Raw genomic sequence first — 25,104 nt, 5'->3', positions numbered from 1 at the left:
CCTGGCTTAGCACTGGCACATCCTGAGTTCAAAAGCAACCGCTGTATTAAATGGGGGGTTGGCCTGCTGGCTGCTGTTTCAAAAATTATGCTTTATGGGAACAACCCAGTCACGTCAGTTCATTTATTTATTTTCTGTGGCTGTTTTCATGCTGCAACTACGGAGTCAAGTAGCTGCAGCAGAGACTGCCTGACCTGTAAAGTTTAAAATATTTACTAGCAGGCCTTTTAATAGCAAAGGTTTGCCAATCTCTCTAATGAAAACTATCCACTCACCTTTAGAGAGTGAATGAAGGGAAAGCACATATATAATGAGTTTCCTTATTTCCTTTTACTATTCAAAGTAAAGTGTTCTTAAAAAAAAACAAAAAACAGCTGGTTTGGTAAGCAATTCAATCCTCTTCCATCTTGGAGCTGCTTACTATTATAGCCTTGAAGGAAGCTTTTTATTTTTTAATCTAAGCACTTCTGGATATCAAAGATTTGGCTCTCCATACTGGTCAATCTGGTAGATTTCGTTGGCACTGGTGTGGCATGTAATTTAATATATTACCACATCTTTTAGTAATTATTTTTAATACTGTTTGATGGTTTAAAAAAAAAAAAAACCTCACAGTTCCATTAGTATTACAGAATGGGTTATTTCACAATTCAAAGGAAACGGATCATGATTAAGAACAAGAGTTCAATTCTGGCCAAAGACCACATGGCCAAGGCATTAAAGTAGGACACAGTTAAGATAGGCTGCAGTGACTGGTGATACTGGGGTTAAAGCTGTCCCTTCCTTGCAAAGGCTACACAGGGAGTGACCTACAGTTTACAGATCCTGGGCTTCTGCAGCAACAGGCTAAGAACCTAGGGGTGGGAGTTTGGCCTGATCTGATAGACTCCAATTCTTTTTATATCCTCTGGAAGTGCACTAGACTATTCTATGGTATCTGGATTGCTTTGAGGTGATGACAAATTCACCTTTCCCCTTCCTCAATCCTGTATGGGGAAAGAACTCCACCTCTGCCATAAACATGAGCCTAAGGTCATAAACACGATCCCAAGGCACAAGTAAGCAGTGCAGCAAGCATACAGGGCATCTCCACAGATGCATGTTTTCTAGCATAGGCTTAGAGAGAAAATGGTGAATAGTGTACTTCTAGCCTAGGGTTTCTGTTCATGCTCTGCTCACATTAAGATAGAAAAACAATGAGACCTCACATCTTAGTCAGAATAGCAATAGCCATACCTCCCTTTTCTCACCAGTATTGAGAGCTAGGATAATGGCCTAACAAATTTAATTTCATAGATATCTGTGGAGAATTGGAGGCCACTGACATCTTTACAATCCAACAGCCTCCCTTTGGTAGTACACATACCTGCTTATAGCCTACTTATATTTCTGGGTCAGAGATGGAAAAAAAAATAATAGCCTAGAACAGTAGTTCTCCACCAAGGGAGATTTTGTCACCTACCTGCCTCAGGCATATTTAGCAATGTCTGGAGACATTTTTAGTTATTGCAGCTTGATAATGGCATATGGGGACTGGGACCAGGGGTGCTGTTAAATATCCTACATGCACAGGACACTCACAGCAATGAATTATCCAGACCAAAGTGTCAATCATGCTGAGGCTTGGAAATTCCGGTCTGGATATTATCTGCATCACATGTCAGCAAAAATGAAGGAGCCAGAGATAGGTCACCTTTTGGCCAGATCCCCACAGGGCAATCAACTGACTAAAAAATGACATAATAATCTTTGTGAGATTCAATGCTATTAAGGATTGATCTGTTTGCCTTTTGAGAAGCAATCTGAAGGGGCCAATACTAGAAGAGATGATCATAACTTAAAATTTAAACATAGTAAAAAATACATAATAATTCTCTTTATAAACTGCATCATACAGACTGAATACAGAACTTTCTACTATCCTCGACTCAAAGAGGCAGATATCAAATTAATATTGGAAAACTAAATCTCACAAGATTCTTTATCCCAAATGGACAGGATTTCTTTAAAGGATTTAAGTCCATATGCTTATAAGTAAAATAATAGCTCTCAGTCTCGTGTCTCTATCTCTTTTATATTTGTGATTTCAACACTTACTTATGAGAACAACAAAAAACCCAAAGCAAATCTGTGTTCCTAAAATTGCAATACTTTTCAAAATCGTTTTTTTTTTTTTTGACAAAAAAATTAAAATCTACAAATGCCAGATTACAGTAATAAGAAGTCTTGACAGGAAAATTATTACATTTATAATGTAGACCCATCATACACTTTTTCCATTAAGTATAATCTCACACCGGTTCAACTGAAGAGCTTTTCCTGCCTCGTTTTCACATTTAGTTTTTGACTAGAAGCAGCTCAAGACTGAGCAACCTGTAAAACCAATCACCTCTTGCAGAGATGTCGTCCAATTAGCCCACGCTGGTGAAGGGGCAAAGTCTAAGCCCAAGTTGCCCAACAGAACCAGCGTGGTCACCGTCCAGTTCAGTTCACTTTCTCTGAATCAAGTCTGCTATCTACATTTGACCTCTACATGACCGTGGCTTTTTCAATTCAAATGTGCAGCTTTGCTATAAATAAGACTGCCTAGCTGCACAGCCTATAAATAACTATAAATTATATGGTTTCTCCTGTCTGTTTGCACTAGCACTGCAGAACCCTTCACTTGCTGTGATTGAAGAGGCTCACTTCATCCTCCTAGAATGGAAGGTGTCAGGATCCTACAGACAGTGCAAGTAGATGGAGAAAATAACTGGGGAAGAGAAAACTACAAAAGAGACTTTCAATATCTGGAAGAGTGGACGAAAATGGAGTCATTACGTATACTTCATGAAAATAAATGAATCAAATGATGATGTTCATTTCTATCAGTTCATTAAAATGAAAATTACCATTCTTTTATATGCTAAAACGATATAAAATGAAACTTAAGGGTAAAATCACCTTTATTTTTAAAAAGAGTGGGAAATGCTTATAATTTACTGGTGCATGCTATCTATAATCATGGCATTTAGGATAAAATGTTAATATTCTTCATCCTCTTTTTGTTATTTTCTGCATTCTTAAAATGTCCTTTCTGAACCTCAGATGTAATTGTCTAACCTAGAAAACAATGTCAGAACCAAATGCTTAGCCATTTGGTATGGAGCACAGCCAAAACGTTGTTTTGGTTTCAAACCTTGTCCTCCCATGTTTGATGGCTCTACATAAGTCACTAAGCATTTTAAGTCTCATTTTCTCATATGTACAAAGGAAATGAAGAAAATGTCCATGAAGTGGCCCAGAGAAACACAAATAATCTGTGAAAAAACTTGGCACACTGCAACATGCCATGCAAATCAAAATATTATCAATAATACAGTGTAATATTGGGAGATTTCTTTCTAGTCCTTCTATGTCTACCTACTTGCCAGATTTTTAGTGTTCTTACAGGAAAAAAAATGTTTTTATTTCCACAACAGTATAGAAATAGGTTTACCATGTAGGAAAAACTATATCCTTCAAAAGTTATATACTATCTGAGCCAATATGAATACCTTATGGAAGCCACTAGAAACTTTTATAGTTTAGGATAAAATCTTTTGCAAAGTGTATAATTCTCTATCTATAATTTCTCTTTTTAAAGAAATAATTGGTTCCATCAGTTTTGAGGCTAGGATTTTGTTTTTCCAGGATAATGTTAATAAAGATAATTTTAATTAAAAAATATCTAAGTCACAACTGAAATCATGTCTCGTGGCAAATCAAGGGTCAACAGTATATATCATGCCTGACCTTGAGCTGGCTAAATCTATTGCTGGATATAATCCAAATTTGAAAATAAGTACTGGTGTATTTGACGTCACATTTTTAAACCAAGTTAGACTGACATGACAACTAAAATAATCAGAAAATACAAGATACTGTAAGATGCCCAGTGGTTGGCTACAACAACATTCCTTCATAGGAAACTCTTTTTCTACCTCTTAAAATCATAAGTGAAGCACCTCTGACCCACCACTGTGCATTCTGGAACAAGAGGAAGCAATGGTCCTGAAATCTGTGTGACCTTTCACCTCCTAGGTTGTCTTATCACATATATCATTGGAACGTAGGTGCACAAATTAGTCTGTGTGTTATGATTAATAAATATTAGACATTTTTGGAGAAAACAAGTTATTAATGGATGTGATCTCTTATTAAATCATAGCATCATGGCAGCTTTTAGGAAATAAAAGTGATGCCAAGTTGAACACGATAATAATGTTGCATATATGATATTTAACTGAACAGCACTAAACAGAAAGGAAATTGATCAAATAGAATTAGCTTTGGTCCAGGCTCTCAGCCTGACATCTGAAGTTGTCTGCCAAAACAAGTGGTTTTGAAATCACAAGCAAGGCAATGGGAACACACACTTTATTAAAAGACAGTGTTCAAGAAACACAAACCCATGCAAAGAAGGTGGTGGTGCTGCAGGTATGATCCAGCCATGCAATGCTCTCCTCCCTCACCCCTCCCCACAAGTGAACAACAACATACTTTTAACAGGATCTTGGGGGAGAGGTTCCCGAGTAGTCTTGAATAAACTTTGGGACACTATGGAAAAAAGAGAACATAACTAAAAACAAAAACAGAAACATGGGAAGGATGGCTAAAACTCACTCACACGATTCCACTGGCCCAAAGCAAAACAAACAAAAATAACATTAAATTAAAAGCAAAAAACTAAACAAGGAATCTAAGTAAACATATAAATAAATGTATGATCTATTTCACCAGAGATGAACATCTGAGGATGCTGGACATTTTGTCTCTGATAGGACATCCAAGTATCTATGAGTGGACTTCTAGACATCCAAGTATCTATGAGAGGACTTCTTGCTTCTATTCTACTTTCCTTAGTGCCAAGTATCACTAATTCCCTACTATTTGTTTCTCATAGCATCTCCATTCATTGGGCAGCTTTTGATAAGGGCTATTCTCCCTCTGTACCTGTCTGTCCATCTAACTGACCTTTAGCCCCTTGCTTTTTTTTTTTTTTTTTACAGAGATAGAGATAGAACCCAGAGGGTGGTGCATTCTAGGTAAGTGCTGCTCTATTGAGCTCCATCCCCAGTTCTGCCATTTCTTTCTTGATACTTTTTCTGTAGCCCACTCCCTCTAAGTACTGTTTGCCCTGCTCAATATATCACCTTTGGGAAAGTCTACACTTTGCAAATCTCTCAGGAAAGTGTGTGCTTTCCAGGGCATCTCCCACCAACTTGTGGTGTCAACTGCCTCCATTCCAGCCTACAGTGAAAGGGTATGGGGAGGGCCAACAGGGAAGGTTAATTCAAATTCTTAATGCAAATTCATCACTGCTAATAATTAAAACAAACTTCTTCATTTACATATATACATTTTATATTTATATATTTAGATTTATTTTCCAGACTGGTTAATATAGGAGTCCAGAAAATAAATTTCCTTAGGGAAAGGAAGAAAAAGTTGGAAACTTGCCAGGAAATCTCACCCAGCAGCTAAAGCATAAGAATCACTGTAACAAAAGCCCTTTGTTTCAAAGGCTCCAGGCAACAGAATCTCCCATTGTGCTCCAAATTACCTGACCTAATTAACTCCTTTGTTTGAAACTGGAGAAGAGAGTCTTTTGAGCTAGAAGCTGCAATCATCCAATCAGAGAGGAGAAAAGGGGGTTTGGGTTACTAGTTCCTCCACCTGTTCTTACAAAGGGTTGAAGAAGAACCACATCATAGGCCAGAAGATCAACAGGAACTTTCCCTAAGATCTCAGGTAAAATACTGGGCTCCTTCACAAGGGAAGGTCTTCATGGTGCATGCCCTTTGGTTGTTTTGCTTAATCCTATGATCTGGCTGGAAAATAATTTCTATAATCCCCAGGAATTCCAGGCAGGAAATGGTGGTTGCCACCCTTACAAAACAGGGGAATAAATTTTCAGGAGTCTCCCCCAAAACAAACACAATTATTGAATTTCAACATGATTTTTAACTTCTTCCTGTCAATGAACAAAAATAACCCCTCCCTCCCGTTGGGGAGTCCACCTTGCACTTAAGTCATCATGATCTCATATATTTATTCCCCAGAGTTTTTGAAAATTATATTCTGAGCTTTATGTCTTTGAAAGTTTCTAATGTTAAGAGTTTTCTTCTGTTTCCAAGAAAAGGAATGAATACTGGACATTGCAAATGCCTGCATGCTGAGCCCAGGTTACCAGGGCCACTTCTGCCCTTGGTCATCTGAAGTGCACAAGCTCCATTCAATCACACTCCTTGGCCACCACACCAGGCAAACATGCTGTGAAACAATTCAAAGGCGGTCATCACATCAGTACATCTTGTCGAGGCAAATGAAGCTTTCGTCAGCCACTTCCAGGGGCAGACTATGTTTGCACACGCAGTGCACATGCATAAACACGGACACACGGACAGAGACATACAGGTGAGTATGCATTTGCAGAGAAGGCCACTCCAGCTCCGTTTTAAAGAGAAGCACTTGAAAATCCCTCCAGATTGCAAGACGAATCTACTACAGATAGAACAAGAACACATCCAAGGCCATGCTTAATAATTATTAGAGATAGACAAGAGATGTGCTCATGATTGAACATACTGCAGAGACTGGGCAATTAGAGAACTGACAGAAATGTGTTAGTGGTAGCAACAGGCCCATTCCCAAAGAACCAAGAAAATCAATCTGTTACAAAGAGCAGAGTCAGTGGCGAGAAAGGCGAAAGGTGGCCGGGCTGGAGGAGGGGTCCACTTACTGACGCTGCCACACACGGCCAGGCAGTACTCTTCAGAGTCAAAGTTGTTCCTGTTGCCGCCACATCCGCCGTAAAAGAAGGGGGCGCACTTCCCTTCAGTAACATCAAAGTACCAGCGGGAGATCATTGCTCGGCAGGGCCCGGTCTCGGCTTGTTCAGAGCACACCTCTAATCAGAGGAGATGTGGAACCACATTTAGCATGAAAAGGCATGTCGCTGTTCCCCTACACACGCTTTACTCATGCATTCATCCTCCCTGTGTGACATGGACCAGGTGTCCTAGGCTGCCTCTACCCAACAGTAACTGGGGTATTTGAAATGGCAGGGAGCTCTCATCTGGGTTGTTGTCTAGGGCTCAGTCGTAACAGAAAGATTTAGGCCAGAAGTGAAAAGATCTTTGAGTTGCTTTTAGGTGTATATTAAATTCTCCATTATAAAAAAATAAATTTCTGGGGCTGGGGTTGTGGCTCAATGGTAAAGCGCTTGCCTAGCATATGTGAGGCACTGGGTTCGATCCTCAGCACCACATAAAAATAAAATAAAGATTATTGTGTCCACCTACAACTAAAACAAATATTTAAAAAATAAAAATTTAAAAAATAAACTTCTCTTTTAAAACAATTTTGATGTTTTGAACAGGATGCAAAATTTTAAGCTCTCACAAACAATCTGACTTCGTTTCCTCTATAAATGACTAACTTCACTTGGGTATAAATTTAATTACACATATTTTGGAATATTGTCCAGCCTGATCGCCAATCATACCTGAAAACATCTGTGATATCTGTAAATGTGACTTACAGTCAATTACATCAACTCTAAGACAATTTTTATTTGTGCATTCATCTTGACTAATGTTCCAAACCATAGAATACAGTCCACCAGCGCTAAGTTGTTAATACATACCATGCATTGTTTTACATTAAAATACATCTTACCTGTCCACTTGCCTTGCCACCCTCCCCAAGATTGGTTTCATAATCCCTGATTGACTCCAAGTGTAGAAATCCATTCAATTCATTTATAAGTTAATCATGATCGCAAGTAGAACTCTATATCTCCCATGGATCCCAGTTTTGCTGGAGATAAAACAAGAGTCCTACTTTTCTCTCTGAGTTTGCTTCCTGCCATGCTGGCTTATACCTAAGCACACACACATATCTTGTTTATTCTTGGTTTTACTAACATATCAGGGAAAAAAATACCCTTCTGAAAGGTAAAGCTATGGATAACCCAGAGCTTCCAATTTAGGAATACTCAACACACAGAGACAAAGACCCACAACATCCATGAGAAAGCGACTTCAACTTCTACTTCACTTCCCTGTACATGCTGCTCTTTCAGCACATGCAATGACATGGTGGCAAAAGCTGAAGCTGTTAGCATCATGATGATGTCAACAGAAGGGACAGTCAGCCTGAGCACAGAAGGTGAGCTCCAAACACCATAGAGGTCCCATGTAATATATAACAGGCATCTAGGATGATTCTGGCTCTCTCAGATGGAAATATCTGACTCCAGGAACATGGAGCTCAATGTCAGGCACCAAGGTCATATATTCAGTGTTGCTCCTCTGAAAACCCATGGTCCCTAGGCTAGTCTTTAATTGGCTTTCTGTATCAAATTTTCCTGTAGGATAAAAATTGACTGACTTATTGATTCAAGGATTCCATTCACTTGACAATTTTATTTATCCCCCCAAGTCAAGGACTACCATTCTAATTTCTAAAGGGTAAATTAGTTTGGGGGGAGGGCTTTTCACCTCTGAGTTACTGACAGCAGCTTCAGGGCTGCAGAGCTGAAAGTCACGCCCACACGTGGGGCTTGCCAACCACAGCCACCAGTGGTCTCCGCCTCTGGGCCTGACCTTCTCTTCATCTAACAAACACCTTCGGGATGGCCTGGTCTCTGTTGCTGGATCTCTCTGGCTGTTCTGAACATATTCGTGTCACGTTGCTTTTTCATGTTTCTAAGATGCAATGTGACTCATCATTAATCTCAGGCTGTGCTAATGCCAAGAAGGCCAAGAGACAATGGTGCCTCTTCAGCCTGCCTTGGGTTGAAGTGGCACAGGAGTTGCAAGCAGTGTGCAGCCACTGACACCAAAAAAGCACAGGATGGCCCTAAGACAGGAGCGCTGGCAGCAGAGTTCATCGTGCCCGAACCACTCAGGCCTGTTTTCACATTTTATTCCTCTTAGAGCACCAAATGCCTAATTTCTAATACTTGTCTCTCAAGGGCCCCACAGTGTACATCACAGCCCTGCAGGTGCAGGAAACTTGTCTTCATGAGTTCTCTCATGTACTAAATAGAATTTTGGTGGGTGCACCTTAAGCATGAGATAAAAGAATGATGAAGAGAGGAGACAGTCTATGACGGATATTTGCCCTGGTGTGCGGCCCAGTAATAGCTCCATACTTCTGATAAAAGGAAAATCTCCCAGCCTAGAGTTCAAATGACATTACAATAGAATATAATTTCCTATGCCACCACTGAAACATAATGATACATTCATTTTTATTTTTCTTCTGCCTCATTCTAAAATACCTATGAAGCCCTTTGTTACAGCTAATTTGAAGAAATCAGGCCAAATGAGCCCCCAAAGACAAGAAAAACCATTATTCAGAACTCAAAATCCATTTATTATGTTAAGTAAGTAAATAACTACATGATAAACCCACAACTCTTGCTGAAGCCTACAAATGACTCTCATCTAAAATTTCCCAGATTTTGGACTGACTCTCCTGATCTTGTTAGGACTGTTAGCACATCTGTCTTTCAAAGGTCTCAAAGAGTTTCACGACCTTGATGAAGTCCTTGTGAGCTGCCTGGAGACTGGCAACAATTCCATAAATACTTATATACACATTGTATTTGTGGTAATGTGGTGAGGAAGGGGCAGAACAGCACAAGATGATCTCATGCCAAATACACAGGTATGGAGGAGCAGATGGTTATGGGGCTAAAGTGTTCCTGTGTCCCTTCCCAATCTCTAAAGTTCAACTGCTTCTGATCAAACCAGGGAGTTTTATGGACAGAATTAAGAATTGTAGATTCTGAGGTTATTAAAAAAAAGTCATGAAGCATAATTTTCTCCATATTCTGTAAGAATATGTACTTAATTAAATGTCATACACAGTAAAATATACATCTCATTTCCTCTAGTTAAAAATTCCTTATCTTGTGTTTTTCTCCAAATATTAAGTCAAATAAGGACAGAAAAATCTAAGACAAATACAGTTTGCCTTTGTAGTAAATCACTTCCTTCATCTAATAGTAAAATAAAAATAAAGAACATAAGTATTGAAATCCTCTACATACACTTATTTTGGATATTTCAAAAGAATGCGTTCATTATCTAATCATTCAGTCCATCAATAATGAAAAGAGCTGACCTCCATGTAATTTAAAACAACTTTACTTTTTAAAAAAAATACTTTTAGTTGTACATGGACATAATACCTTTATTTTGTTTATTTATTTTTATGTGGTGCTGGAGATTGAACCCAGTGACTCACACGGGCTAGGCAAGAGCTCTACCACTGAGCCACAACCCCCGCACCCAACTTTACTTTTTTTAAGCTTGATTTCAGTCATTGCTGCAACTCTAAACACTACTACATCCTGTGCCTATATTATTAGAATCAAATGTGTGTTCTGTTGATGCTTAAGTAGATAAGTGTTTGATTTCTATAGATGAAAAAATTTAAAAGTCAATGCACTTTTTTTTTTTTTTTGGAGGGGATGATGTGTTTTTCTCAATGCTAGAACTTTTTTTTTTTTAATTTTTTTTATTGGTTGTTCAAAACATTATAAAGCTCTTGACATATCATATTTCATACATTAGATTCAAGTTGGTTATGAACTCCCAATTTTACCCCAAATACATATTGCAGAATCACATCGGTTACACATCCACATTTTTACATAATGCCCTATTAGTAACTGTTGTATTCTGCTACCTTTCCTATCCTCTACCATCCCCCCTCCCTCCCCTCCCATCTTCTCTCTCTACCCCATCCACTGTAATTCATATCTCTCCTTGTTTATTTTCCCATTCCCCTCACAACCTCTTATATGTAATTTTGTATAACAATGAGGGTCTCCCTCCATTACCATGCAATTTCCCTTTTCTCTCCCTTTCCATCCCACCTCATGTATCTGTTTAATGTTAATCTTTTCTTCCCGCTCTTCCTCCCTGCTCTGTTCTTAGTTGCTCTCATTATATCAAAGAAGACATTTGGTATTTGTTTTTTAGGGATTGGCTAGCTTCACTAAGCATAACCTGCTCTAGTGCCATCCATTTCCCTGCAAATTCTATGATTTTGTCATTTTTTAGTGCTGCGTAATACTCCATGGTGTATAAATGCCACATTTTTTTTATCCATTCATCTATTGAAGGGCAACTGGGTTGGTTCCACAGTCTAGCAATTGTGAATTGTGCTGCTATGAACATCGATGTAGCAGTATCCCTGTAGTACGCTCTTTTAAGGTCTTCAGGGAAAAGTCCAAGAAGGGCAATAGCTGGGTCAAATGGTGGTTCCATTCCCAGCTTTCCCAGGAATCTCCATACTGCTTTCCAGATTGGCCGCACCAGTTTGCAGTCCCACCAGCAATGTACAAGAGTACCCTTTTCCCCACATCCTCTCCAGCACTTGTTGTTGTTTGACTTCATAATGGCTGCCAATCTTACTGGAGTGAGATGGTATCTTAGGGTGGTTTTGATTTGCATTTCTCTGACTGCTAGAGATGGTGAGCATTTTTTCATGTACTTGTTGATTGATTGTATGTCCTCCTCTGAGAAGTGTCTGTTCAGCTCTTTGGCCCATTTGTTGATTGGGTTATTTGTTTTCTTATTGTTTAATTTTTTGAGTTCTTTGTAATGCTAGAACTTTTAATGGAAAAGAGCACTTATCATGCGCTTATGCATATTAGCAGGTAGTCATCAAAAAACAAGACTAGAAAATTATCAGAGCAACAAATGTTCAAATATTTATTATCTAGGAATCACATTTTACTAAATAGAATCATATAAAATTAAGCAAGTAAGCATGAACTGAAGTCTTATGATAAATCTTACTCAAGCTCCAAATATGGATTGAAATACCAACAAATGATACTGACAGCTGTGCATGGCAACTGACTCAGCACAAGATGATGGGTGCTTATTTGTCACGGAAGTCTCTAGAAGGTATCGTTAGTTGGCCAGGCTTTTTACTGAAATGTGTTAATTCTCTAAGGCTACCCAATACATCTGCCATTCTAATTATACCTGACCCAGTTCTCACGTCTCTCCAGGACGAAAGGTTATTTATAAAAACACCACCTGAAGGAGATTTACTTGTGAAGTCTTAGACTAATCAGAACTCCTGTGTTGTGATATTAACAGCCAGTGAAGGGTTCCTCTGTAATTTTCCTTCAACTTTGGTTTCCTGTTTGATGTAAGCACACACTTATTCTTTACTCATCTGCACAGCTAGTCTGAAATACAACACAGTATTAATAAGTTTGAAACCAGGCAAAAGGTATCATGTTCACTGTCAGAAAGTCAAAGGGAGGGCTTTTCCCATTCAATGAGAGATAGACTATGCTGGGAAATTGGCTTTCTCCAGCAAAATGAAAGATAAAACACTTGAGTCACAGCGTTTGCTGATTTCCACGGTATTTCAAGCTACCAATGGTTGTGGCTCATGAAGTGAAAGAAGTTCATGAATAATTAGTTTTCACAGGCTAGCATACCACTGAGGGCACAAATGCAACCAGGAACAATATTATATGTAGAGAGCCTAGAAGAGTCGTACATTTTTCTTGTTCTAGAGTTTAAATTTAAAGCAAAAACAAACAAAAAATTCCCGTGGGTAGATACCTTAGGGTTCTCTCACTCTGATTGATATTACTAATACTTAAGAACAATACTACCATGGGTAAGGGAAGTTTCCATTTCAGAGTCTTATTCTCTGTCTCAGTGCCTCAAATCTGCAGAATATGAAGAGCAGAAGATGCTGCTAGAGGCTTCTCCTCCAAGTACTGCCCAGGACCAGTACTGCCCGGACTCCCCTCCAACCCCATGAACTTAGAATTTGTGTTTTGCAAGACCCTTTGGGTGACCTGAATGAATAAAAATTTGAGAGGAATAGTAATCCACGCTATCTTTTAAATGCAGTTGAAATATCAAAATTAGAGATACAAGATTCAATCACATTCCAAAAAGGCAAGAAGGGGAAGAATTAGTAAATGTTGTATAGGTTTTGGCTATGAAGTCCACATTTTTGTGGGAAACCAGAGATATGACAAAAAATTAGTAGAGTCTTAAGATTCAAATATGTATCTCAAAAACTTGATTTTAACAAGTTATCTAGAAATATTCATTTTTTTTACTCTCAAATTCTGTGTCTGAAGCACATTAAAATAGCTTCAATACTTTTGCCTCAGATCCCATACCAGGATATAATTCTCTTCCTCATATTTAAGTCTATGAAAACATCAGCTTCCTCAGAAATCTGAATTCCAGTGATATCATTCCCATAACATGCCAGAACATTAGAAATATCAAAGCTTTTATTTTATTTGGAAACAAGAATGAAAAAAAAAAAACAACTGGGATTAACACCAAGGGAGGATCACTGGACTTAGACTTCCTTATACTATTTCTTTGAAAAGAAAGGAGACTAATACAACCAGAGACTAATACAACTATATGTGTAATATGAATTATAATGCATTCCACTGTCATTTATTAAGAAAATTAATTTAAAAAAAAAGAAGAAAGGAGACTGGACACATCCACCTGACCATTCTCACTGGCCTCTGGTCACAGTTTCCAGTAGAAAAGCGGCAGCAGCTTGGCTGAGAACAACCATGTGCCCGTTACAACGTGGATGCTACTATCATTTGCTCTTTTATAACACTGTGCCAGGGGAGAAAGAATTTCTTTGGAAAGAATAAAAACTCAAACTGGGAAGAATAGCTTCCTCTTATTTCACTGCCTATATGGCGAATAAGCATGTGTCATATTTTAAGTCAACATTTTAGGCAGCTTTAACTGGACTGCATTATACATCTTATCTATCTTGTTTTCACCTAAGTATGTGTTTATCATATTTACTTTGGTGTACTTTTGTTTATTTGACTTATTCTTGTGGGATAGAATCTTTGGCTACATACCACGTGCTAAGCCCTGAGTCAGGAAGTAGGGCTGACATTAAGATGAGACACACACAGAACATTTCGGCACAGTACAGCATAGTGGAGCAGGGGCATTTTTCTGTTCTCATACTCAAAACTGGATATCATGCGGATCTCGACACCAGGGGATTGCAATTGAAAAGGCTCTACTCTATCCCTTCCCATGGGACATTTTTGGTTGTCACAATTGGGGGGCGTACTACTGGCCTCTAGTGGGTATAGGCCAGGGATACTGCTAAACATCTTACAATGCACAGAACAAAGAATTACCTGGCCCAAAATACCAATAGTGCTAAAGCTGAGAAAGCCTGATACCACCCAAGCAAACCCCAGAAGGATCTGTGTTGCTTTTTAATAATTTTGCCCACGAAGGATACTGTGCAGCAGTCACCAACACCCCAGAAATACTGGGTAACAAATGCTAGTACATTTCCAGAATGGAAAGAATGAGAACTGGCTAGCAAAGCCTTTCTTTGTTTATGTCATGAAACAGCAAGAACTTAATCATAGGCAAGCAACGTGACACTTCTGTCCAAAGTCTCTGACTTTTAAATTCTGTCTCAGAAACGATATCTGATGAGAACATATATAAGAGATAACGCCACCCTCATAAACACTGAAACACTCTTAGGCTATAAAATAGAGTGTGCCTTTTAACATTTCTTCCTCCCTAAATTACCCTTCTCTTAATTTTTAAAAATTGGGCTGCTATCTCCAAGGCTGAGGGGATTTCTCCAACATGATTTTTTTCTTCTTCTTCTTTAATTTTATGAGAGCTTTACAGCTATACACAGTAGTTGGGTTCAAACGTGATTTTTCTGTGAGATTCACTCAGCCTTGTCTCCTTTTCACTTTCCAGTCTTCAATAATAGAATCACAAAAGGTTAGACATGTCAGCAGAGATGGCTGGAAATCGAAGATGAGTTTTTAGGAGGGCAAAATGGTTGAAGGCTCGGAGAAGTAGGTGTGTGTTTAGGCTGTTTATATACCCTGCTTTTAAAATTCCAGAAACTCAAATTTTTCTACAAGGGAACTAAAGATTTTCCTAAAAACCCACAGCTTTGTTACCTGTCCAAGGAATCTAAGCCCAAACTCAGTTCGACATACAAATTACCTAAGAAGGTACTATGGAAATGTATGCATGTTTACATAAACTACTCTCTAGGCCTTCAACTGAAATGAACTGAAGTTTTGTTTGTTTTTTAAATAAATTTAGATATAATTGTATTCAAATACTGTTAGAATAAGCTAACAAATTAAAACCATGCAGAAATGAAAGGTGAAAAATGAGTGAGCATGACCAGCCATGAAAAACTAAAAGCAAAACGAAGTTCACAAATTTTCTTTATGGTAATGTGGATCTTCATGAGTACGTGTATCCTCTGTGTCTCTTGCGTAGCTTTGCTTCTCAGTCTCCCATTTGAAGCAACCTAATTATCAGAGTGGGCTTTCTAGATGACGTCCATTAAACCACATTGAATAATGCTCTGCTCCAAGTTGTATGTAGTAAAACTCGTATCACACACTGGGAAATCAATGGCTGACATGCCCCAGGGCACAAAATAACAGGCTGCCACCTGTCACATAGGTGGTCAGTGCACTGATACCATTCTCCTGACACACAAAAAGATGGAACATCATGGTCAAGAAATGTGAGTGCATCCTATTTGCCTTAGTCAAAATGGGAGGTAAAGGTCTAAGGCTTTCTCTAAAAGAAGGTGCAATTATTCTCTGGCCCTAATCCCAAACACTTCTTGGAGCCTTTTTTTTTTTTTTTTTACCCCCAGCATGCCACTACTGAAGTTTCCAACTCAAGTGTGTTAGTTCATTTTCACATTCACAGCAGGTTAAGCTCATAGTAAACCCCAAATTTTGTGAAACGTTCAATATGAATGATAAGCAAGAATCCCTTTAGTGAATCATAGGTACCTGAATCATGTCCATTGCAAATACATAAGAATGGAGACATGAGGATTATGCCACACTTTGTTTTACATCTCAGATCAATGCAAGCGGCCCTGATAGATTTATAATGCTTGCTGGATTCTTTCTATTTGATGCTCCATCAACTGGTAAATTCTTTTCTTCCTTCACAATCACTCAAATGCCAATATTTCCATGGTGCCTTAAGCAAAAACTTCTTTTCCTAGGCTAAGTACTTTCCTTACTCCATCCATGCTGCAAAACTTCTTTCCCATCCAGGTTGAACAGATGCATTCTTTTCAAGGAGTGGTGCTGAAGCAAACTGAGCTGGCCACCTCATTCACGTTCTGCTGTCTGCAGCAACAAGTGTGATGCCTGTACCTAGTAGCACCCCATCAATGTTGGCAGGATGTACGGCAATAAGGCATGGTGCTTCTCCCAGATTAACAGTCACCAGAAGGAGAACAACAATAATTTCATTTTGCCAAGGTCATTCTCTAACCCAAGGGAAGCAACATCTATAACAAATATTTTGGCTTCACCATTAGAGGAGACAGTCACCTATGTCAGCGTCTCCATCTGTCCATTTAATAGAAAAATTTCCACAAGGTTTAAAAGACCTGCAAGAAATAAAGGTCTACCTGGAAATGTGGTAGCACTTAATACTACCTTGTTCAATACTACCTGGACATAAAATTTAACTACAGAAACTTTAATATGTGACATATATTCACAAAAAATGTTTTAAGCCAGAAACCAAGTGTAAGTTGCTTTTTAACTGTAATAATATTGTCTAAAAAATCAGTTCTGTTATATCAATAGATGACAGTCATATTACATTTATTCTTTTTATAATTAAAAAAGTCAGTTTGATGGCTTCCCTTTAACATTCTTAATTTGCAGGAAACATTAGTCCTCTAATGTTCAGAACACATTAGAGGATTTGAATGATGATTATAACCACAACATTCCTAGCAGCTGAGGTTAACTGAGCTCTGTCTATCAGGACCTGTGCTATATGTTTACCACGTATCACTTCATTTAATTCTCAAAAAGTAGCTAAATATCAGATAGGTATTACTAATTCCCATTTTACAGAGAGAAGCCATGGGGATTAAAGCTTATTTGATGTATACAAATTTACATTTGGTAGCTATAGATGAGATTTGTATCTTGGCAGCCTTTGCTCAAGAAAGAAACTTAACAGTTACTAGAAATTTCTCCTTACAGTTACTAGTCATTACTGAATGTACTGGGCATTATGGTCAATGCTTCACATAGATTATCTAGTTGTTCTCACAAGGCACACGTAAAGTAACATTAGCACCCATACTCTACCTGTGAAAAACAAATTATTTAATTGGCCCAACGTCATAAATTATTAAAAATTCTCTTTAAACATTACACTTGTCTGCCCCTGACCACAAAAACAAAACAACTTCCTGAAGGAAACTAACTTGATATGGTAGCATCTTCTTAGGGACAATATCAGGGGTTAGCAAACATTTTCTGGAAAGGCATGTTTGGAGCTTTACAGGGTCTGTAATTTCTCTTACAACTGCAATTCTGCTTTTATAGCATGAACAAGCCATAGGCAATATGCAAATAAATGGGATTGGATGATTATTTATATACAATTTTCTAAATTTCTAGACATGCTCAGTGTGGAAAAGATAATAAGATAAATGCATGCCTGTAGCAAAGCAATAAGCACTCACAAAGGAACACAGGTTAAACTGACTGGGGTGTATTTATAAAGAAAAGTGAAGTAAAAGCATAATTTGAGAATTAGTGCAGCAGAAATGCCCTGGAGCACCGGGCCCAAATCCTGCCTTCACCACTTATTGGTTAGATGACTGCGTAATTAAAAAAAAAACTTTTTTAGGCCTTATGTTGGATGTAAAATTTCGACCACACAGAAAAGTAAAAATTGTTAAAGATGGAACTGCTGCCTTGAAGGGCAAGGAGAGGGCAATCCTAAAATTTTCTGTCTACAATAAAGGATTTCAACTTGGGCCCACCACAATCACTCTGCTGTACCCCCATCATACCTTCTACTCAAGGAAGCACCCAGCTGAGAGGAAGGGCACAAAGAATGCTTGCTGAAGAAATCAACATAGGGTAAAAAGCAGAGTTGCCCTGGATGGACAAAACCGGCTAGGTCAAATCAAAGATTACATCACTTATTATAATTCTAACACCTAATCAGAAATTCACAGCTCAATCAGAAATTACCCAGACATCTCTTCTCCAAACACAGAAAAATTAGGAGCAAGTGTCTATCTGTGTTACGGTTTTACTTAACTTGGTAATGGCTATTCTACTAGATCAATATCCCACTTTTTCTTAATTACCAAAGATAACAAGAAACCTGAAAACCAAATGGGTTTTGCAATAATGTGCTTACTTTCAATGCATTTCTCCTTTGAAATCAGAAACACAGAATAGACCTCTCACACTTTGGTAACACTGATGCTCACACAGCATGGCTGAAAATTTTATGACCAGGCTGAAATGTTTTCTATTTTTATTTCCTCTGTTTCTTCCAAATGTTAATGGGTCACAAAAGTACTGAGTTTTTTTTTTTTTTTTTTTAATGAAGCAGTTAAGGACTGGTGTTAGTAGCAATAGGTTGGTGATGATGAAACAATTTTCTTTGGGTTGTAAATCACAGTTTCCATCAGGGGCTGAAGCATTAACATTCAAAATGAGATTGCACGCCTCTTTCACTGTCTCTTCTTTGCAAGTCACTGTCAATGTTTGTTTTCAGCCTGCAGAAGCAAGCTACTTAGAGTTTTACATAGTGAGCAATCACCTATGGCGTGGCCATTGCTCTTGATTGGGGCAATTTTTACCTTCTGCTAACAATTTAATGCTACCATCTAAAACATTTATGTCTTCATTGGAATTAGCTGGGACTACAAAAAAACTCTCTCACGTGGATACAACATACCATAACATTAGGCTCTCTTTTCCAGAAAGATTTGCCTCTATTATATCTTTTGTCCACTTCAGGAGACTTTGAATGGGTGGATTCCTATTAAAAGTTTCTTTAATTTCTGGCATTAAGTGCCTTTAAAAGACACTAGCTTTCAGAAGGTTGCTTTTATGGCTCTTCTTGCAATCAATATTATTAACTAGTTATATTTTAAACTAGCTATTTTTTTTTGGTTTCTTTTTTGTTTCTCTTACATTAAACCTTAAATCTAAAGATTTTTTTAAAAAATTCTTTTAACTGCCTTTGTCTTTCTGTAGAAAATACTAGGACATGCATCTTCTTCTATGTCCTGTTTTAATACCTAATAATTCTACACATAAAACTGAAAAGCAAATGACTAGACTAACCGAGAAGGCAACAAGACCACATGATCTCAAGAGAACTCTGCCTTCATGTGCAATATGAGCCCACGTTTATCTGGTAACCTCTCCCCTATTGCATAAATTAGGTCATTCCTTATCACCTGACACCTCAACAGCAGTTACATCAAATTCAAATCTCTCCATTGCCTACTTGAAAAATCCACAGCACATGTAGATCCTGAGTTAGTCCTTGGAAAATTAATCATCCCAGTTAATGCCTGTATTTGCCAGCCCCGCACTGAAGGCCTCCACATAACCTTATTTCCTCAAACTCTATTATGTAGGACATCTGCTCTAACTCAAACTAGACCAACCCGGGCTCCCAATCATGCCACATACCATCCCACAGCACCATATTAATTTGCTACTTCCTATTGATGCTAATGTGCTGAACAACAAAATCTACCAGCAGCATGTGCTTCCAGTCCTAGTTCCAATGCCATCTTTTCCCTGGAACCTTCTTTGATCAATCTGTAGTTCTCTCTTGTCTTTGAAGGAGGCTCCATGTTCATATTTTTTATAAAACAGACTGAGTTTGTATTTCTTTGGCTTTGATTTCCTACTAGATTTTAGCACCCATGAAGGTCAGCCAGCTTGGGGGTGCTCATCATATGTTCCATGTGGCCTAGCAAAATGGCTTGTATCAAACAGGTGCTCATATGCTGAGGTTGAGTAAACAGACTTTAATTATTACATAAACAAGTACCTTGATGGACATCAAAAGAACTTCATCCCCACTGTCAATACTACCTACTATAATTTGTGATTACATGTTGTTTAGGTTTGAAGAAGAGAAGTCCTGGAAAATCAGACTCTCCAGATGAAGAAATCAGAGCTAACAAGTTCATGTGATCAGATCTGGCACTGTTGGTCCCAGGAAGCATACTCAGGAAAAGGATGCCCAGGGAATTTAAAAAAAAAAAATAGTTCAAATGAAATGTGCATTTATCTGCACATGCATTTATGTGCTAAAATGAATAAGAAACTCATTAAGTAGGGACTAATAACATGAATCAATCCATCTAGAACTATATGTTCTTTTTTTTTTTTATAAAAGAATGCATAATATTTTAGTTGGATTTTCAACTAATTCTGAGTGTTCAATTCAGAATAATCTCAGGTATAAAAGCTACAAGGTAAAGAAATGTTAAGTGAAAGAAAGCAGAAACAAAAGAACATGTATTGTGTGATCCCACTTACATTAAATGTTCAGAAAAGGGTAAAACAATGGAGGCAGAAAGATTAGCTTTTGCTTGGGGCCAGAAATAAGTAGAGGAATCAACTGAGATGTGGTATGAGGTAAATTATTGGGGTGATAAAATGTTCTGAGTTTGGATTATGGAGATGGTTAAACCATTTGGTAAATATTAAAGTCACTGAATTATACGCTTAAAATGAGTGGGTATGTAAATCATTTTAAAATGCAACATAAGGGAAGGCAATGCTAACAGTGATAATTAGGAACCTACTCAGGCAGAGAAAGTAGCCCATTTTAAGCTCTAATACAACAAAAGAGCTGAAATAATTACACCTTCATAAAAAGTGAGAGGAAGCCTGACAATGTTGTAACTTTTGTGGAAAAACTTTGAAAATATTTGCAATACACTCAAATTCAATCAATCCATATTTCTAAAATCTAATTCTAGAACCTTCAAGCAATCTGAGCCCCCAATTTACCAGTTGCTACAATAGTTGTTTGTTTAATGGAAAGCAAATACTTGTTTTTGTCTCATGGAGACAAGAAGGAAGTCTTTTTGTTCATTTGGTTCACAGCTCAACAGGAACATTAACAGAAAAACAAAGTCTAAGATACTAACATCTACTTCTTGAAGAAGAGACTGTCACAATCCCCAGTTAAACAACTTACACGTAACAAAATTCATCCAAGTTAAATTTTGAGGTATTAATAATGTGACACTTGCCAGATCTTTATTTAAATCTCATAACTACTAATGGAACAAAGGTTTTTTTGTTTGTTTGTTTTTTAACTTTCTATAAACCTAGCACTCTGTAGGCTAACTGAATAGAGTCCAGTTCTTACAATCATGGAGCTCACAGTCTCAGTGGTAAGCAACAGACAATAGCATGCAAACAAAGTACCAACTGCTAGGGCAACAGCTAGGAGGTTGAATGCTTAGTGTTTGTCAAATGAGATGGTCTAGAACAAGGCACAGAATAGACTGTATAATCAGGAAATCCTATTACTTGAAATTAGCTGTTGAACTGCTTGCTAAACCAAAAGTGGAAAAAAAAAATCAACAAGTTTCACAAGAAGCTGGGTTATTTGTTATCCAAAAAAAAAACACTATTATTTTTTGGGTGGCGAAGGCAGTGTCAATAGGGTAGACTGAAATTTCAAAACTCTGGTATGATACTTTCTTATATCCCAAGAAATTAAAAAAGCAAATGAACAAACATAAAGAAGCCAACAGTGGATTACCTCGGACCACCTCTTCCACGGACTCTGTGGTGGTAGTGGTGGTGGTGGCAATGCTGGTGGTCCTCTCTGTGGCCTCTTCATAGGGCTCCTCAGCCTCCTCCTCTCCCTCATCACCATCTTCCACATCCTCGTCATCATCGGCTTCTTCTTCCTCAACATCAGCCACTTCCTCCTCCTCTGCTACTTCCACTACTTTGTCTTCACTGCAAGAACAAATAGAAACCCTTCATTGTGATAGAGAATTAAACAAATTTCAGGAAAAGAAACAACAAGAACAACCAGGAACTTTGGCAATTCCAGAGGGAACATGGCATTGAAGAAAAATACACAAAGCTTGAAGCCAGCAGGTCTGAGCATAGATTCTAGCTCAGTAAGTGGCAAAGTGTTTTTCACTTGGACTTAGCATAGCTCTTCTTAGTTTACACGGTTGCAAAAAGAGGAAGCCATGATTCCAATTCTATGACATTTTGCAAAAGGCAAAATTGTGGAGACAGTGAAGAGCTCAGCAGGGCTTGAGGGGATGGGGGAAGAGCAGAGAAGGCAGAGCATGAAGGCTGCTGAGGCTGTGGAACTATTTTGTATGTTACAGCAGCAGGGGCATGTGGCATTATGTATTTGTCAAAACCCACAAACGTGCAACACAAACGTGAACACCAGTGTAAAATATGAAAACTTGGTTCATAATTATCTATCAGTATTGGTTCAAATGTGTCACACTAAGGCAAAATGTTAAGGATTAGAGGAAACTGTGGGGGTGGGGAACCTAAAAGCAGTCAGAGAGCCTTCATACCGTCCATTCAAATTCTCTATAAACTTAAAACTGTTCTGAAAAATAGTCTATACAAAAAAAGTGGTTTCAAAACTAAGCTTAGTGTGTTAAAGGAATTATCATTCATAACATCTATGAAAGAAACATACAGCACCTGCAATAGAATTAGATACTCAATGAGCACAGGTCAAAGAGCTATTGAAAGTTGACACTGGAAAGATGAAGAAAAAATAGACTTAAATAAATCTGTAACACCCCGTGGCCAGGGATGCCTACTGAAATTATTTAGTTTGAGCTCCCTACTTTAATTGCTTATGATTTTGCAGAATATCAATATTTCATCAGTTCTCGAATTTTAGCAGGTACCAGCATTACCTTAAAGACTTATTAAAAATAACCAGATGCCCATCACTTCCAGAGCTTCTGAATCAGTGGATCTGGGATGATTCCTGAGAATCTGGGTTTCTGATAAGTTTCCAGCTGATATTGATGCTATGTATCAAGGGAACAACAACATTCTTAGAAACTTCAAACAAGCAATACCAAGAATGATGGCAAAAGATAATCAGCAACTCAAAGTAAGAGTTGAAAGAAGATCAGAATAATACTTATGACATTAAATATCTATGCACTGACGCACAAATGGTAAGAAATCACCAAGAATAAATGGCAAAAAAGGGACACATATGAAAGAAAATTTAAAAGGCCTATTAAGAACACCCTCACCCTCCCCCCCAACCCCCATGAATATGTGTGTGCTTCTGCAGTCCTGGTTGAGAACATTTGAAAGGAGATAAAGAAAGATGGGAACAGAAGTGTGAGATAGGGAGAGTCTATCACATACCCCCTGGCAGGCAGGAAAGAGGCCCTTGATTAGAGCACAAAATCAATTCAGGTAAAAAACCTGGATGTGGAGGAGATTTCCATGTCCCAGAGTATCTGCTGCAGGTCTATTTGAGAAGCACCATCTTAACAGAATTAGCAGCTGCTCTGTTGTTATATGTATGCCATGTCCCCCAACCCCTCAAGAAAAAAAGAAAGCAAAGGGGAATTATTGCCCCAGAGTCCATTCTGGCCAACAAGGAGCTCACTGTCAGGGTAAGTGAGGAACTGGGGTGATTGTACCAACCTGTCATGAAGCCTTGAAATACAGCGTTATGGAGGAAATTTGATTTCAAACATGTCAGAGGGGGAGAACAGTATGATGACACCCATGGTCCAGGATGACAGAAAGGAAGAAGGTCCCAGAAGCAGAAAGGCTTTCAAAATTCAGCATATGACAGGACAGCTACAAGAAATTTTGCTGAGATATATGGAGATGAATACACCACTAGACGGAATTCTCTGATTGCTTCAGAATTGAAAGGATTTTTTTAGACAAGTTGTAGAAAGACATGTAAGACCCCCTCAGAATACGTGAGATTACAAATAATGCAAGCATAAAGGATTTCTATACAAGTCCTATGAAAATGTATGTGACTCCTCAAATGGATATTTTTCTAACTCTGATTAAATATGATGCAAGGATAATGAATGATCATATCCAAAAAGGTTTGAAGCATTTGGCTATGGAATAAAAAGCAACTTTTTAAGCAGAATAATTTAACTGTGTGTTAATACAGAGAAAATCCTGATCAGTTTGTTTCACATTTCCACAAGACCATGAAGAAATACATGAGAAGAAGAAGAGAAAACATGGGCATTGACAACCAGATGGTATAAAGATTCAGCTGCTTAGAGCTAAATGGGGCAAAATAACTGATTCCTTGATTGCCCACACAAACATTTCTGCACAAGAATCTATTCCTTAAGGTGACATTTCAAAAACATACTAAACTTAACAGTTGCTTGTCTGGCTCAAACTTCACTTAGAGTCCTGTTTCCTCGTTCTTCTGCAGAATCCCAATGTTGTGCTACTAGCAAGTGAAATAAAGATGACCTGAAGCACACCATCAGTCAGCTTACCGTGTTTGGTCTCTTCATTGAATTAAAATTATATGCACAATACTGTTGAGTTCTCCAACTTAGGTGGAAAATTCAAGTAAAGCAAGAGAGAAAAATTAAATTAACCCAGTATTCTCTTTAAACCATGAACTTTGCACATGATCTTGAGTCATCACTGGAAGTAACAATGTCCAAGTATACAATCCAGGCCTGAGATAGCAAGCACTGTGTTCCCAGCGGGGATGGGGAAAACATGACCCTGGACACCTCCAGGTGCCTCCCAGCCTTCTCTGTTATTATGGAATGTCACTCTTAAAGCTCCAAGCTGGAAAAAATGCCTATGAAAACAGCTGTTTAAAGTGATCTGCATTCTGGAATGAGTCTAGCCATGAAAAAAAATGAATTACACGCCCATCAGCCATTACTGCATCTGCCTGCACAATTTACTGGCATAATAACAAGGAGCAGAGATACATAACAGTTCCACTGGCTGAGGAATTAAATTACTTGGCCTAAGAGAACTTGGGTCCAGCCTTATTACCATAGCTTTGATTTCTGGAATTAAATTTAGATGTTCATGAATTCAATGATCTATCCGAACACTGTTTAAAGCAGTAGCACACAACTGTGTTTTAATGATGCTGTTTCTTCCCCAAGAATTCCAAACATGCCAACATTCCAACTTCTAATTACACTTTGTATGGGTAGCAGGAAACAGTG

General features: G+C 38.2%; 1 protein-coding gene across 6 annotated transcripts in view; it reads right to left on the bottom strand.

The window, feature by feature from the left end:
* App (amyloid beta precursor protein) overlaps positions 1 to 25,104 on the bottom strand; it is a 242,250-nt gene that overhangs the window by 90,064 nt on the left and 127,082 nt on the right. For 2 of the 6 annotated variants that reach the window (XM_046430448.2, XM_046430449.2), the window contains exons 6-8: positions 21,672 to 21,874; positions 6,764 to 6,931; positions 4,522 to 4,578 (exon numbers count right to left, since the gene is read on the bottom strand). In XM_046430448.2, coding sequence (XP_046286404.1) covers positions 4,522 to 4,578; positions 6,764 to 6,931; positions 21,672 to 21,874 — 428 coding nt within the window. The remainder of the gene's footprint in view (positions 1 to 4,521; positions 4,579 to 6,763; positions 6,932 to 21,671; positions 21,875 to 25,104) is intronic. The other 4 variants (XM_046430450.2, XM_046430451.2, XM_046430453.2 and 1 more) reach the window with 2 other exon arrangements.

Source organism: Marmota monax, unplaced genomic scaffold (assembly GCF_021218885.2).
Source record: "Marmota monax isolate L192 unplaced genomic scaffold, Marmota_monax_Labrador192_F-V1.1 WCK01_AAM20220418_F8-fsc00016, whole genome shotgun sequence".
NCBI lineage: Eukaryota > Metazoa > Chordata > Mammalia > Rodentia > Sciuridae > Marmota > Marmota monax.
Note: the sequence above shows the minus strand (reverse complement) of the source record. Positions and strands in the feature narration are given on the sequence as shown.